Here is a 16530-nt window from a genome sequence, read left to right on the forward strand (position 1 = left end):
AAACACCTAACGATCACCGTCGTCTGACGCGTTTCTCAGAGGGGAGAGGAAGGGACATGTCTGGAAATGCGTCTGGGGATGGCGTTGATGGGTGCAATAAAATGTAACCCTAACGAACAGCATACCCCGATGCGTTTCACAGAGAGGAGAGGGAGGGACGTTGCATGTCGTGAAACGCGTCAGGGGATGGCGTTATTTAAAGTTTTTCAACGTGTTTTTTTTTTTAATAGAATAAATAATTTTGCTTGTGAAGAAGCTTGTGCCGCGTGGTGGTTTGAAGTGTCGTTAAGTACACTTTGGTGTCCGGGCAGAGGACCTCCTGTTACAGCTTTCAATGAGAAGTTGAGGTTTTTAGCCCATATCTTTCCAGTGATTAGTCCTATTTGTGTCGAACAATGCACCAAGGTCCTACAAGGACATGAAGCCAATGTCATGTTCCCCTCTCCCTCTGGCATTCCCAGGAAGGATTGTGGGACACATTGTAATCTCTGTGTATTGGTTGAGGCTCAATACCACTCTCTTCAGGGTCAGGAAGATGATATGATACATCTCATCATCTTCAGCCCTTCTCTCCCCACTGCTCATGAAGCAATGATGTCCCAGGTCCTGCGGTTACAGCCTCTCTTTTCCACGTCGCTCCCACACATTCACTCATCCCATCCTCTCCAGCCCGTGTCTCCCCACTGCTGGGTGAAGCCTCCCCAGTGATCTCCCAGGTCCTGCGGTTACAGCCTCTCTTCTCCACGTCGCCCCCACACATTCCCTCATCCCATCCTCTCCAGCCCGTGTCTCCCCACTGCTGGATGAAGCCTCCCCAGTGATCTCCCAGGTCCTGCGGTTACAGCCTCTCTTCTCCACGTCGCTCCCACACATTCCCTCATCCCATCCTGGGGGATCACTGGGGAGACTTCATCCAGCAGTGGGGAGACACGGGCTGGAGTGGATGGGATGAGGGAATGTGTGGGAGCGACGTGGAGAAGAGAGGCTGTAACCGCAGGACCTGGGAGATCACTGGGGAGACTTCATCCAGCAGTGGGGAGACACGGGCTGGAGAGGATGGGATGAGGGAATGTGTGGGAGCGACGTGGAGAAAAGAGGCTGTAACCGCAGGACCTGGGAGATCACTGGGGAGGCTTCATCCAGCAGTGGGGAGACACGGGCTGGGGAGGATGGGATGAGGGAATGTGTGGGAGCGACGTGGAGAAGAGAGGCTGTAACCGCAGGACCTGGGAGATCACTGGGGAGGCTTCATCCAGCAGTTGGGAGACACGGGCTGGAGAGGATGATGAATGATGATATATTTGTAACCCCTCTATATTCCTGTACCTCCACCTGAATCCTTCTGCATATGATAAATACCCCATGTGCGTGGGGCAAACACTGGCTACAATACTATAACTGATTTATATAGATGGATGTACTCAACGGGTAACAGGAACCTTGTGATCCTTAGTCCCAGGGTCACCACACACAAATAACAATACAGTGCGTGTGTTATTGTCAATTGTAGAAACGTCCCGATCCTGGCTATGTGGGTCCATGTTTGAGGTACCGGTATGCTGTTGGAGCTCGGGTTTGCACTTGGCTGTGGCAGGCCTGTACTTCGCAAAGGTTTGTTTCGGTACCACTACATCCCATGACTGTGGTGGGGTCCTCTCCAGCGGCAGCCTCTCCTACATACCGAATCTCGGCTTCCGGCCTATCCGGCTCTCTAAGCCGCTCTCTCTGTCCTCTCAGCCGACATGCGGTCTCACCCGCGCGGGACACGGGCCGGCCCCGTCATGTCGGTTACTCTCGCTGGAGCCTCACTCCTCCAGGTCTGCCCCCCCCCTTTTATAGCTCACTCCCCTTCTTAGTCCCTCCTCCTTCACCAGCCTTTCTACTGGCTCATCATAGTCACATGTCCATTGGAGAGGAACCTGCTAGGGGGCAGTGTGCATGTCTTACTTGCCCTACACAGGGAAGGGGGGGAGGAGAGATCGTGAGGAGTGGGGAGACACGGCCTGAAGATGATGATGAATAAGGATATATTATATGGACATATACATATATATATAATGTATAGCATGTTCTTGTATAGCGCTGCTAGTTTTACGTAGCGCGTTACAGAGACATTTTGCAGGCGCAGGTCCCTGCCCCGCGGAGCTTACAATCTATGTGTTTGGTGCCGGAGGCACAGGGAGATACTGAGAATTGGGGACGGGGAGGGGGGGGATCATGGCTGGCGGATGATGGGCTATATAAATAGCCCCACAGGAATTGACGCTTCCTCGCGCAAGTCGTCTAACATGAAGATATTGGTGGTGGGGGGGGGAAGGTAGCCGTGTCGCCGTAAAAAGAAAGTGCGTGCCGAAGGTTTGTTTTGCCACATGGCGACAGTTTCTGCTCGCGTTTGCATCCACGGCTTTCTTACATAGGGCGCCAGTCGCTAGGCGGAAGTTTGGACGCAAGTACAAGGGCAAAGTGACGCGCGGGGACGCGAGAAAAGATGCAGGAAGATAATGACGCTATTCATGTTCATTTGACTCCCTGTTTGTCGTGACATATCCCCCCGCGTGTGATATGATGTAATATGATGATTTATTCGTTAAAGCGGCAGTGACGGTGTTAAAAGCGTAACGCAAAAGGAACGCCGGTGCCCGGCTTTCTCTCGGCTGGGTTTGGGTGGGAGGGAAGGCGTCACGGTCAGAAAGTCTGCTAAATCCTACCTTGCTTTTAATCTGAATCCCATCTGCTTTGGTTTAATATGAAAAATTAATCAGATGAAGAGGTATAGAGAGAGAGAGAGGAGGGGGAAGAGAGAGAGGAGAGGGGGGGAAGAGAGAGGAGGGGGTAAGAGAGAGAGGGGAGAGCGAGAGAGGGGGACAGAGGGAGTGGGGAGAGAAGAGAGAGAGGGGGGTGGGTAGAGGAGAGAGAGGATGGGGAGTCAGAGGGAAGAGAGGAGAGGGAAGAGAGAAAGGGGAGGGAGAGAGGACAGAGGGAGGGGGAGAGAGTTGAAAGAGGGGGAAGAGTGAGAAGAGAGGAGAGAGAGAGGAGGGGGACTGAAAGAGGAGGGGGAGAGGGAGAAGAGAGGGGGAGAGGGAGAGGAGGGGGAAGAGAAAGAGGGGGGAGAGGGAAATAGAGGAGAGAGAGGAGGGATGGAGAGATAGGAGAGAGGGAGAAAACAGAGGGGGGAGAGAAGAGAGATGAGGGGGGAGAGAGGAGGGGAGAGAGAGAGAGAGAGAGAGAGAGAGAGAGAGAGAGAGAGAGAGAGAGAGAGAGAGGAGGGGAGAGAGATAGGAATGGGGAGAGAGGAGGGGGAAGAGAGGGGTGGAGATAGAGTGTGGTCAGAGAGACAGAAGAGAGGGAAGAGATAGGAGGGGGGGAGAGAGAGAGGAAGGGGGAGAGAGACCCGGCCAACACTTTATCGATGTGTACCAGATTGGCGAGTGGGAAGGTATTGGATCTCCCCCTGGCCTCCTGCCGCTGCGTTGAACCCTCTCACTGCGGGATGGGTGCGGACATACTTTATAAACCCGAGTACTTCTGTGGCACGCAATGAAGTTTCTTTCCTGGTCATGCAGCAAGTCCTCCAATGTAGAACACGCCTGCGCTGGGTGGGACAGTCCCTGTTGAACGTAGCTCCCTTCCAGTCTGTGTCCTCGTACTGAGGGCGGGACCGTCTGGATGGATGTAGCTCATTGTCACAGTATCGCCTCGCATTGGGAGGGGACAAAATGTGGCCACCGTGTCACTCCGTGATACTCTGGACAGATGTGACGGTCTAGGACATCTTGCCGCAGCCAACTCGCCACTGAGGTCAGCTCGCCGCCGGCCGTCTTGTCGCAAAGGTATCCCCCTAACCTTACCCCGAAAGCCCATAACGTTGTCTTTACCCTAACCCGTTAACCCCTTACCCTAAAACCGCTAACCGTAACCTCTGACCCTAAAACCCCTAGCCTTAACCCCTGACCCTAAAACCTCTAACCTTAGCTTCTTACCCTAAAACCCCTCAAGGTAACCCCATAATACCTCACCTTAGAGGAGAGACGGCGGCGAGTTGGTTGCAGCGAGTTGTCCCATTCCGAGACGCGGTGGGTCCTGTTTGGTCTTCGGGCTTCACGGGCGCTTTCTGCTTTGGCATCAATACGCCAGCAGTGTTGTATGGGGGGAAACAAAGGACCCCCAGAGCCAAGAAATAATTTATTTATATCTAAACTCCAAAAAAGACGTCCAATGTAAATTTCCACGGCAGGGCCGAGAAAGTCACACAAGATTGGTGGACCTTCCCAGTCAATAGCCAACCCAAGGCGGCTGTGGTCTTCAGCTTGTCTATGGAGTATGTACACATGGAAACGTGGCAGCAGAGAAAGTCCACTTTGTCCAATTTCGGTGTTCTGGTGGGATTCTTCAGCCCAGATCCACCAAGCTCCGTTGAGCCTCTTAACGTGACATCAACCCAACCTAACGTCACCCTAATACTAACGGGGGGATCTTCAATGTAATGTTAAACCATGTTTCCTCCCGTAAAGAGCAGCCGTTAATGAAGACATGCAAAGGATCCCTTATCATAACTCGCGGGGACCTCATGTGACGTTAGTTAGGTCACACCTAGCCTTGGCATTTCTCACATCCAGACACTGAAATTGGGCTTTTATAGGGTTTGGATGGAGGTAACCCCACAGGTCACGTTATTGGGAGTTATAAGGTCTGGATGGGAGTAACACTAAGAAATACTTACCGTCACGCTTTGGAAGGTAACACCACATTATGCTACCACAACGTGACAGCGACGCTTTGCCAACGAGATGTAGAACGGCCGTTGTGTTCGCATACAATTCGCTTTGACGATGCGCTTTAATTTCAGGGAACAGAGCGTCCGTTCCGGTGTTGAGTCACGCCACGACCCCTGACCTTCACGGAGTTTGGCGGACCAGAGCCCCAAGCTCCCTGTACACCTTCCTCTTTCCCAATGAAAGTGTCTTCCTCAGAGCGTGCCATAAGAGGAGTATTTATGGAGAGCTAATTGCACTTAACAACACACTGCCGCCGTGTAATTACCTGTTTCCATCCTCCCCCGGCACTCCTCGTCTCATAGGACGACCGGCACGCGCACAAATGGCATCGGGTCAGAGCCAGTGACACGCCGGGATGGTCCTTGTCACACCGTTGGCGTGACGTTGATAAGCTCTCTAGAGAGAGGCCCCTTGGGAAGCACAGGAAGTCTCCACCTGTGGCAGGAAGTTGGTACCTAGGACAGCTCTCCCGTTACAGAGCTGATGTCAGTGTGTGTGTGTGTGTGTGTGTGTGGGGGGGGGGATTGTGTAACGTGTGTGGCAGTGATTGCGTGTTTTGCGCTAAGTGGATATGGGAACGTTTGTGTGTGCGCATGGGGGTTTGTGTATGTAAGCTTGGGGTGGGGTTGTGTGTGTGTAGTTGCATTTGTGTGTGTTTAAGGTGAGAGTGGTGTCTGTGTGTGTTTGTAATGATGTCTGTATGCGTCACGGTGTTTGTGTACAGTGTGTGAGTGTGTATAGATGATCTGTGTGGTTGTGTGTTTCTATGTACCTGTCTGTGTTTGCATGGGTCCGTGTGTAATTCTTTGTGTAAGTAGGGGTTTAAATGTATCGGTGTCTGCATGTGTCATACGTGTTTTAGTGTGAATATTCGTGTTTACATGTACAGTATCTGCATGTATGTTTACATGTGTTTCTGTGTGTCAGTGTGTATTTACATGTATCTGTGTGTGTTTATCTATATGTTGCATTGTATGTTTGTATATCTTTATGTATGTGTGTCAGTGTGTGTTTCCATGTATCTGTGTGGGTGTATGTACGCATATGTGTCAGTGTGTGTATAGATGTGTCATTGTGTATTTCCATGTATCTGTGTGTGTGTATTTCCATCTGTGTGTGTGTATGTATGTGTCAGTGTGTGTGTGTGTGTGTGTGTGTGTGTGTGTGTGTGTGTGTGTGTGTGTGTGTGTGTGTGTGTGTGTGTGTGTGTATGTATCTGTGTCAGTGTCTGTGTGTGCATATGTGTCAGTGTGTATTTCTATGTATCTGTGCGTATGCCTGTACTGTATGTGTGTATTTTCAAGTGTATATTTCCATGTGTGTGTGTGTGTGTGTGTGTGTGTGTGTGTACAGAATGTGCCAATGTGTATGTATGTATGTATGTATGTATGTATATGCGTCAGTGTGTATGTGTGTATACATGTATGTATCAGTGTAAATTTCCATGTATCTACTGTATGTGTCAGTGTGTGTGCGTGTATGTATGCGTGTATGTGTCAGTGTGTGTACGTGGGTATGTATATGTGTCAGTGTGTGTATGTATGAGTGTGTGTATGCATGCATGTATCTATGTATATGTGTCAGTGTGTATGTATGCATGTATGTTTCAGTATGTGTGTACAGTATGTATGCATAGGTGTGCGTGACATTAGCTCCCCCATTCTCTGCCACACACGCACACACACACGTGTCCGGGATGAGAAGAGAACCTGGGCCGAGTAAGAGTGAGCCCCCCGGAGACACAAGTCCTTCATGTCCCCCCCGGGGGCTTGTTATACCAGCTTCCTGCTGCCACTCAGCGTGAGATTAGCTTCATTAGAGACACTTGTCACTGGTAAGGAGGGATCGGGGAAGATAAGGAGGTCCTCTTCCCCGGCAACACAATGAAACGCTCGGCCCGGCGCCCGGGGAGAGACTCCCGTGTGACTGGGAACTGAAATAAATTGGTTATTTCTCTTTCTTGTATTGATTAGTGTGTGCGTGTGTGTATGTTTACAGGTGTGTGCGTAGTATATATATATATATATATATATATATATATATATATATATATATATAGAAAACAGAATACAATCAGCGCAAATTCCAAACACTTAGTGGGGTTGTAGTAGTAAAAATATTAACTACCCCTTGCCAATCAGTCAAACAGGAGGTGTTATACCTTACAATCTATTCTTGCTTGAATGCAGCCAATTAGGTCTGCGGCTCCACACTTGCCGCAATGGATAATGTAGAGAAGAAATGACCTAGGCGCAAATAAGCCAGGAAAGAAACAAAGAGAAAAATATCATAGGGCAGTATGTCTGTTACTTTCAGAGTTAAGGTGGTAAGGTATACACTTACACTTAATCAGCCAAATATAAGCCTTTAATCCACCACTGGGATTCAGGAACACTGCTGCTGGGATTTCTTTGCTGTTTGCATGGATCTCAGACTCTCCACGACTGCTGCTTGCTTCAGGGGTCACCTTTTCATCTGCAGCTGCGTGTCTCCTTAGCATGGGATATAGCTCACCAGGGAGGGGGGGGGGGGGGGGAAGGGGAAGAGGGACAATGGAACAAAAATAGTATAAAACCTTTTATTGTAAAAACTATCTAAAAAATAACAAACAGTATCTCACTCACATGGTGTGAAATAATTTCAAGCAGTTGAGAGTTTAAATTGAGTAAGCTGTCCGGTCCACTGCACTGCTGCTAGCCTGGTTTACTTCCGCGTCACGTGCTCCGGCTCCAATTCTCGCGAGACTTCGACCTCCAATGACGTCACAGCGCTATCTCCACTCCGTTCTGCAGCGCGTCTCACTCTGCTCGGTTTGAAATGCCTGCACACACACTAATCAATAAAAGAAAGAGAAATAACCCATTTATTTTATTTTACAGTCACAAGGGAATCGCTATATTACTATAATATATAAATATATATATATATATATATATATATATATATATATATATATATATATATATATATATACTTAGTTAAGATATGGTGGGTAAAAAAAGAGTGACACAAACCCTCCACAGCAAAGCATATAGCAAATGGAAATATTACTGTGTGCTCATCTGCATGTCTTAGACAGGTCAGCGACCCCGCCTTTCACCATTATCCCCCAGCATGCAGTGCTTCCACTGCAGCAAGGGATTCTGGGAAATGAGCACACAGTGCCACCTTTTGCTTCAAAACCATTTAACATGGTTCCCTATAGGCTTAAGCGTGCTGCATGGTCACAGCTTTGAGCACAGCCAGGGTTAAGATGCACAGCCAGCAAACCCACCCACAGACAGACTGTTTCGACCTTAATTGTGGCACTGTGCGCTCATTTGCATGTTATTTCCCAGAATCCCTTGCTGCAATGGAAGTGCTGGGTGATAGTGGTGATGGGTGGGGTTGCGTACTGAGTTTTATAAATGGATAATTCCATATTTTAGTTTCTTAATGAAAAAAAGATGTATTTTTATCCTAATGCTGTCGGGTAAACTATATATATATATATTTTTTTTTTTCATCAGACGCAAAAACATGCATATATTGTGGAGTTCCCACTCAGTCCGGCTACTTACAATCGCGGTGAATGCAGTTACAATCCGTGCAGTTTTGAAAGGTTCAGTCGGCCATCTTGATTCAAAATGGAGTCCGATTGTATCCAAACACAGACAAAAACCCGCTCCTTGATCTCAGGAACCATCGTGCAAAATGTGGTTACGAGATCTTAAGAGGTTGCCCGTACCGTAGCCTAACAGGCACTGCCCCCACCGGGGTGGCGACACTGCAGCCGGTGTTCATATAGAACCTTCCCGTCCACCGGGTTCTCCCAGCATCATAGTCCCCCTGCAAGCCGCCCCCATTATAATGGGCCCTCAAGCTAAGTACCCCCCTCCTCAGCGTAGGAGTGGTAATTACCAGCGGATGAAGTCCAGAATTCTATTGTTTGCCACGAGTTCTGTCCAGATATGTCAATAAAGCACCTTATTGTTTTTATGAAAGTTCCTGGCGCCCATCTTTTTCCTATCTGCTTATTCACACCCGGCCTGCACCTACCCAGCACCCTGCACAGCCCTGAGAGACGGCGCACTGCCATTGCATATAACTAATTTGATGTGGCGCCCACCTTGGGGCTCGGCATCGAAGGCTTCGTGCACTTGTGTATTACTAATTTGAGGTGACCTCCTTTAAAACCGGGTAAGGAGTGTTACATTTGGCGCCCAACGTGGGGCTGGGCATTGAACATGTTGGCACTTGTGTATAACTCATTTGAGGTGACCTCCTTTAGAGCCGGGTAAGGAGTGTTACATTTGGCGCCCAACGTGGGGCTCGGCATCGAAGGCTTCGTGCACTTGTGTATTACTAGTTTGAGGTGACATCCTTTAAAACCGGGTTAGGAGTGTTACATTTGGCGCCCAACGTGGGATTGGGCATTGAACATGTTGGCACTTGTGTATAACTAATTTGAGGTGACCTCCTTTAGAGCCGGGTAAGGAGGGTTACCCAAATATACAGATGAGACTCCGTCATAAACACAGGAACACACGACAGGAAAGGCCCATTACAGAAATGCAATATATGTAGCCGAATCGTTTTGCTGCCAGGCCTGGATTGAGAAACCAATACGGTAAATATTACCTGCGCTCCTCCCTTTGGGAAGTATGCTGCGGGTAAAAGGATGGGCCTTACATTTATGGGAAACAAAGAACAGTTCCCGAGCTCCCACCAATTGGGCTAAAATATACTAGTGACCCGTTTACATTGGGAACCTAAGTCTGAGTAACAAAGGAGACATTTGGTTGCATCTTTTGATCAAAACATGATTCAAGTCTGCCGACCTCGTCAAGGTCGACTCCGTTTAGCAGCTACCTACACTGAATATATGCAACGTCTTATTGTCCTATGGACTAAACTTTGGCCAAGATATATATATTTATACAATGGTGTGTAACTCCCTTATTGAGTGTAGGGGTGAGTAATCACGGTAGGGTTCCCTTACTTGGTTGTTGGGCTCCCGTGTTAGTGTAGCACTCACCTCTTTGATGTAGGACTTACATGTGTGTGTGGTTCCCTCATTGGGTGTGAGTTATTGAGTCCAGGTCTTATATGGAGTGCAGACCTCCCTTACTAGGTGCTCACTTAGGTCCCTTCTATTGAGTGCAGGTCCCTTGTATTGAGTGCAGGTCTCTCATATTGAGTGCAGGTCTCTCGTACTGAGTGCAGGTCTCTCGTATTGAGTGCAGGTCTCTTGTATTGAGTACAGATCCCTTGTATTGAGTGCAGGTCGCTCGCATTGAGTTCATGTCACGCTCATTGACTGTTGGTCGATCGCATTGAATACAGGTCATTTGCATTGAGTGCAGTGCTATCTTAGGTCCCTTATATTAAGTGCAGGTCCCTCGTATTGAGTGCAGGTCTCTCGCATTGAGTACAGGTCCCTTGTATTGAGTGCAGGTCTCTCATTTTGAGTGCAGGTCTCTCATATTAAGTGCAGGTCCCTGGTATTGAGAGCAGGTCTCCCAAATTGAGTGCAGGTCGCTCGTATTGCGTGCAGGTCTCGTATTGTGTGCAGGTCTCGTATTGTGTGCAGGTCTCATATTGAGTGCAGGTCAATGGCATTGAGTGCAGGTCAATGGCATTGAGTGCAGGACTCTTGCATTGACTGCATGTCTCTCGTATTGAGTGTAAGTCCATCGTATTGAGTGCAAGTCTCTTGTATAGAGTGCAGTTCTCTTGTATTGAGTGCAGGTCTCTCGTGTTGAGTGCAGGTCTCTCGTATGGAGTGCAAGTCCATCGTATTGAGTGCAAATCTCTCATATTGAGTGCAAGCCCATCGTATTGAGTGCAGGTCTTTCGTATTCAGGGCAGGTCTCTCGTATTGAGTGCAAGTCTCTCGTATTGAGCGCAAGTCTCTCGTATTGAGTGCAGGTCCATCGTATTTAGTGCAGGTCCATCGTATTGAGTGCAGGTCCATTGTATTGAGTGCAAGCCCATCGTATTGAGTGCAGGTCATTCGTTTTGAGTGCAGGTCTCTCGTGTTGAGTGCAGGTCTCTCGTGTTGAGTGCAGGTCTCTCGTATTGAGTGCAGGTCTCTCGTATTGAGTGCAAGTCTCTCGTATTGAGTGCAAGTCTCTCGTATTGAGTGCAAGTCCATCGTATTGAGTACAAGTCCATCCTATTGAGTGCAAGTCTCTCGTGTTGAGTGCAAGCCCATCGTATTGAGTGCAGGTCTTTCGTATTCAGGGTAGGTCTCTCGTATTGAGTGCAAGTCCATCGTATTGAGTGCAAGTCTCTCGTATTGAGTGCAGCTCTCTCATATTGAGTGCACGCCCATCGTATTGAGTTCAAGTCTTTCGTATTGACTGCAGGTCTCGTATTGGGTGCAGGTCTCGTATTGAGTGCAGGTCTCTCGTATTGAGTGCAAGCCCATCGTATTGAGTTCAAGTCTTTCATATTGGGTGCAGGTCCATCGTATTGGGTGCAGGTCTCTCGTATTGACTGCAGGTCTCCCATATTGGGTGCATGTCTCTTGTATTGGGTGCAGGTCTTTCGTATTGGGTGCAGGTCTCTCGTATTGACTGCAGGTCTCCCATATTGGGTGCATGTCTCTTGTATTGGGTGCAGGTCTTTCGTATTGGGTGCAGGTCTCTCGTATTGACTGCAGGTCTCCCATATTGGGTGCATGTCTCTTGTATTGGGTGCAGGTCTTTCGTATTGGGTGCAGGTCTCTCGTATTGAGTGCAGGTCTCTCGTGTTGAGCGTAGGTGGTTTTATATTGGGGGCAGATGATCTCACCGCTCTGTTGGTCTCCTCCAGGATCCTGCTTGCGCTGTCTGGTGGACGTTGTCCCCGTGAAGAACGAGGAGGGAGACGTCATCATGTTCATCCTGAACTTCGAGGACCTGGCGCTGCTCCTGGCAAGAAAGGCCAACAAGACACTTCACCAGAGGCTGACACAAGCTGCCTTTAATTCAGGTAAACCCCACCTGCCTCTCTCTAGGCTCCATCGCTTTGGCCTGGAACTGTCTCTTACCTGACTCAACCTATCTGGGATCCATTTCTTTGGCCTTGCACCATTTCTTACCTGGACATATGTATCTGGGTGCCCTTGCTTTGGCCTGGCATGGTCGTTTATCTAGCTCTGTGTATCTGGGCTCCAAAGCTTTAGCCTGCCACTGTCTCTTAACTGGCTCTATGCATCCGGGCACCATCCACTCTCACTCAATTCCCCCCTCCTCCCCCTCCTTCTCTCACTCAATTCCCCCCTCCTCTCACTCAATCCCCCTCCTACTCTCACTCAATTCCCGCTCTCTCACTTAATTCCCCCCTCCACTCAATTCCCCCTAACTCTCACTCAATTCCCCCATCTCTCACTCAATTCCCCCTCTCTCACTCAATTCCCCCCTCCACTCAATTCCCCCTCTCTCATTCAATTCCCCCTCTCTCACTCAAATTCCCTTCCACTCAATCCCCCTTGCCTCTCAGTCAATTCTCCCCCTCTTCTCTAACTCAATTCCCCCCATCTCTCACTCAATTCCCCTCCTCTCTCACTCAATCCCCCTCCTCTCTCACTCAATTCCCCTACTCTCTCACTCAATCCCTCTCCTCTCTCACTCAATTCCCCTCCTCTCACTCAATCCCTCTCTCACTCAATTCTCCCCATCTCTCACTCAATCCCTCTCCTCTCTCTCTCAATTCCCCCATCTCTCACTCAATCTCCTCTCTCACTCAATCCCCCTCCTCTCTCACTCAACCCCCCTCCTCTCTCACTCAACCCCGCCCCCTTCTCTCAATCCCCCCTCCCCCCACTCTAAGAATTGTACCTTGGGGTGGTGTGAAGAGGCTTCTGGTCCCGCGTCGGAGGGAAGCCGGACCCCGGCGGCCAGATGCAGATGTGGGGTACTTCCCCGGGCGAAGCCGGGCACAAAAGCTAGTCAATTATAAATGTGTAGTTCAGTGGGTGAGATGCTATAACTAGCTAAACATATGAGGGTTCTAGGTTTACAGCCTCTCTTCTCCACGTCGCTCCCACACATTCCCTCATCCCATCCTCCCCAGCCCGTGTCTCCCCACTGCTGGATGAAGCCTCCCCAGTGATCTCCCAGGTCCTGCGGTTAAAGCCTCTCTTCTCCACGTCGCTCCCACACATTCCCTCATCCCGTCCTCTCAAGCCTGTGTCTCCCCACTGCTGGATGAAGCCTCCCCAGTGATCTCCCAGGTCCTGCGGTTACAGCCTCTCTTCTCCACGTCGCTCCCACACATTCCCTCATCCCATCCTCTCCAGCCCGTGTCTCCCCACTGCTGGATGAAGCCTCCCCAGTGATCTCCCAGGTCCTGCGGTTAAAGCCTCTCTTCTCCACCTCGCTCCCACACATTCCCTCATTCCATCCTCCCATCTTTCTTTGGGCCGCCGCCTTGGTCTTGGAATCAAGTCCCATCTTTGTCCAACAATGGCCATCTCTTCTTGCGATCTGTCCGACGAACCGCCATTTTAATTTCTTCCCTCGTGTGATGTTGTCACAGACTTAGGTGTTATTAATATATATATTTATATCATTGAGACGTCAACCCTGAATTCTTGTAAATGAGGCACATGGAGGTAGAGTGACCTTCCCAAGGAGAGTTGACACTGAGATGCCCATGTTCCCCCCATTTCAAAGGCAGTGACATCACCACCGAGCCAATGGAGGAAAGCACAATGTGTCGAAGACCTCCTCTGGCCGCGAGGGGGGGTTAATTGATTGCCTAACTGAATGACTACCACTCACGTTCCCTGCCTTCTGTTCCCAGCCGAGGAGTCCAAGATGAAGCCGAGTTTCCTGAACTCCACCTCGGACTCGGACCTCACGAGGTATCGAACCATCAGCCAGATCCCGCAGTTCACCCTGAACTTTGTAGAGTTTAACCTGGAGAAGCACCGGTCCGGCTCCACCACGGAGATCGAGATTGTGGCCCCCAGCAACGCCTTTGAGCGCACGCAGAATGTCACCGAGAAGGTCACCCAGGTGAGTAGATAAGGACTACATCTACGGTGTCCAGCCATTGCACGTGCCTGGGAACATTGAGACCACCCAAGGCTTGTTCAGTCTCCTGGATTTGTCTCTCCACACTGGAGGTGGTTTACTGACAGGAAATACTTATTCAAAATGCTTGTTCGGATTGTCAATATCACCCACAGATACACATGGACAACCACACCAATTGTTAGTCAAATACAGTTTATTGGTTACTTAGCTTTGGGTATATTCAGCATCTCACAGCAGTCAGGATTCCAACAAGTCCACCAGGTAATCCCCCAAATATCAATTATTAGTTGTATTTTTGTGATCACTTTCTCCCGGGCACGAAATATCACAGTCACACTGTTCTATTTGCCCACGGGCGAGGCTCTGCCAGTTTCGTGCGCAGGACAAGTGTATATAGTCTAAGTTCAGGAAACAAGGCTCAGGAAATGGGGGCCACCTATGTTTTCAGAACAAACACCCCGTTCTTATATGGAACGTAACTTATGGTTTCAGACGACATCTCATCTTACAGTAGCCGTTATTTCAGCAACACTAGACACTTTTACTAGGAGACAAAAATTAACCCATTATGTGCCTACTCCATCAGGAGCAGGACAAACGTCATACTCCTAGATTTTGGGGTGCTGGAACAAAAAGGAAAAGAGCATTTTTTCCCCCAACTGTTTATTTAATGTTTCAAATTACAGATAGTTTAAAGGTCAGTCCCTTGTACAGTAGAAGCAAAGTGTACTAATGGCAGTGACAGGGTTAAGGGGTCAGTGCCACCTAGGAGCAAAGTGTACTAATGGCAGTGACGGTTAAGGGGTCAGTGTCTCCTAGGGGCAAAGTGTACTAATGGCAGTGACATGGTTAAGGGGTCAGTCCCTCCTAGGGGCAAAGTGAACTAATGGCAGTGACATGGTTAAGGGGTCAATCCCTCCTAGGGGCAAAGTGTACTAATGGCAGTGACATGGTTAAGGGGTCAGTCCCTCCTAGGGGCAAAGTGTACTAATGGCAGTGACATGGTTAAGGGGTCAGTGTCTCCTAGGGACAAAGTGTACTAATGGCAGTGACATGGTTAAGGGGTCAGTCCCTCCTAGGGGCAAAGTGTACTAATGGCAGTGACATGGTTAAGGGGTCAGTCTCTCCTAGGGGCAAAGTGTACTAATGGCAGTGACATGGTTACGGGGTCAGTCCCTCCTAGGGGCAAAGTGTACTAATGGCAGTGACATGGTTAAGGGGTCAGTCTATCCTAGGGGCAAAGTGTACTAATGGCAGTAGCATGGTTAAGGGGTCAGTCACTCCTAGGGGCAAAGTGTACTAATGGCAGTGACATGGTTAAGAGGTCAGTCCCTCCTAGGGGCAAAGTGTACTAATGGCAGTGACAGGGTTAAGGGGTCAGTCCCTCCTAGGGGCAAAGTGTAATAATGGCAGTGACATGGTTAAGGGGTCAGCCCCTCCTAGGGGCAAAGTGTACTAATGGCAGTGACATGGTTAAGGGGTCAGTCCCTCCTAGAGGCACTGTGTACTAATGGCAGTGACATGGTTAAGGGGTCAGTCTCTCCTAGGAGCAAAGTGTACCAATGGCAGTGACATGGTTAAGGAGTCAGTCTCTCCTAGGGGCAAAGTGTACTAATGGCAGTTACCTGTTTAAGGGGTCAGTCTCTCCAAGGGGCAAAGTGTACTAATGGCAGTGACAGGGTTAAGGGGTCAGTCCCTTCTAGGGGCAAAGTGTACTAATGGCAGTGACATGGTTAAGGGGTCAGTCTCTCCTAGGAGCAAAGTGTACTAATGGCAGTGACATGGTTAAGGAGTCAGTCCCTCCTAGGGGCAAAGTGTACTAATGGCAGTGACAGTGTTAAGGGGTCAGTCCTTCCTACGGGCAAAGTGTACTAATGGCAGTGACATGGTTAAGGGGTCAGTCCCTCCTAGGAGCAAAGTGTACTAATGGCAGTGACATGGTTAAGGGGTCAGTCCCTCCTAGGGGCAAAGTGTACTAATGGCAGTGACATGGTTAAGAGGTCAGTCTCTCCTAGGGGCAAAGTGTACTAATGGCAGTGACAGGGTTATTGGGTCAGTCCCTCCTAGGGGCACAGTGTACTAATGGCAGTGACATGGTTAAGGGGTCAGTCCCTCCTAGGGGCAAAGAGTACTAATGGCAGTGACATGGTTAAGGGGTCAGTCTCTCCAAGGGGCAAAGTGTACTAATGGCAGTGACATGGTTAAGGGGTCAGTCCCTCCTATGGGCAAAGTGTACTAATGGCAGTGACATGGTTAAGGGGTCAGTCCCTCCTAGGGGCAAAGTGTACTAATGGCAGTGACATGGTTAAGGGGTCAAACCCTCCTAGGGACAAAGTGTACTAATGGCAGTGACATGGTTAAGGGGTCAGTCCCTCCTAGGGGCAAAGTGTACTAATGGCAGTGACATGGTTAAGGGGTCAGTCTCTCCTAGGGACAAAGTGTACTAATGGCAGTGACATGGTTAAGGGGTCAGTCTCTCCTAGGGACAAAGTGTACTAATGGCAGTGACATGGTGAAGGGGTCAGTCCCTCCTAGGGGCAAAGTGTACTAATGGCAGTGACATGGTGAAGGGGCCAGTCCCTCCTAGGGGCAAAGTGTACTAATGGCAGTGACATGGTTAAGGGGTCAGTCCCTCCTAGGGGCAAAGTGTACTAATGGCAGTGACATGGTTAAGGGGTCAGTCTCTCCATGGGGCAAAGTGTACTAATGGCAGTGACAGGGTTACGGGGTGAGTCCCTCCTAGGGGC

General features: G+C 49.4%; 1 protein-coding gene across 2 annotated transcripts in view; it reads left to right on the plus strand.

Moving 5' to 3' along the window:
* Positions 1–16530, plus strand: part of KCNH6 (potassium voltage-gated channel subfamily H member 6) — a 168413-nt gene that overhangs the window by 90475 nt on the left and 61408 nt on the right. Inside the window, exons 3-4 of one of the 2 annotated variants that reach the window (XM_075580399.1) lie at positions 11574–11732; positions 13548–13762. In XM_075580399.1, the coding sequence (XP_075436514.1) occupies positions 11574–11732; positions 13548–13762 (374 nt within the window). Of the gene's footprint in view, positions 1–11573; positions 11733–12309; positions 12718–13547; positions 13763–16530 lie in introns of those variants that run through there. The other variant, XM_075580400.1, reaches the window with a different exon arrangement.

Source organism: Ascaphus truei, chromosome 23 (genome assembly GCF_040206685.1).
Source record: "Ascaphus truei isolate aAscTru1 chromosome 23, aAscTru1.hap1, whole genome shotgun sequence".
In the NCBI taxonomy this organism is placed as follows: Eukaryota; Metazoa; Chordata; class Amphibia; order Anura; family Ascaphidae; genus Ascaphus; species Ascaphus truei.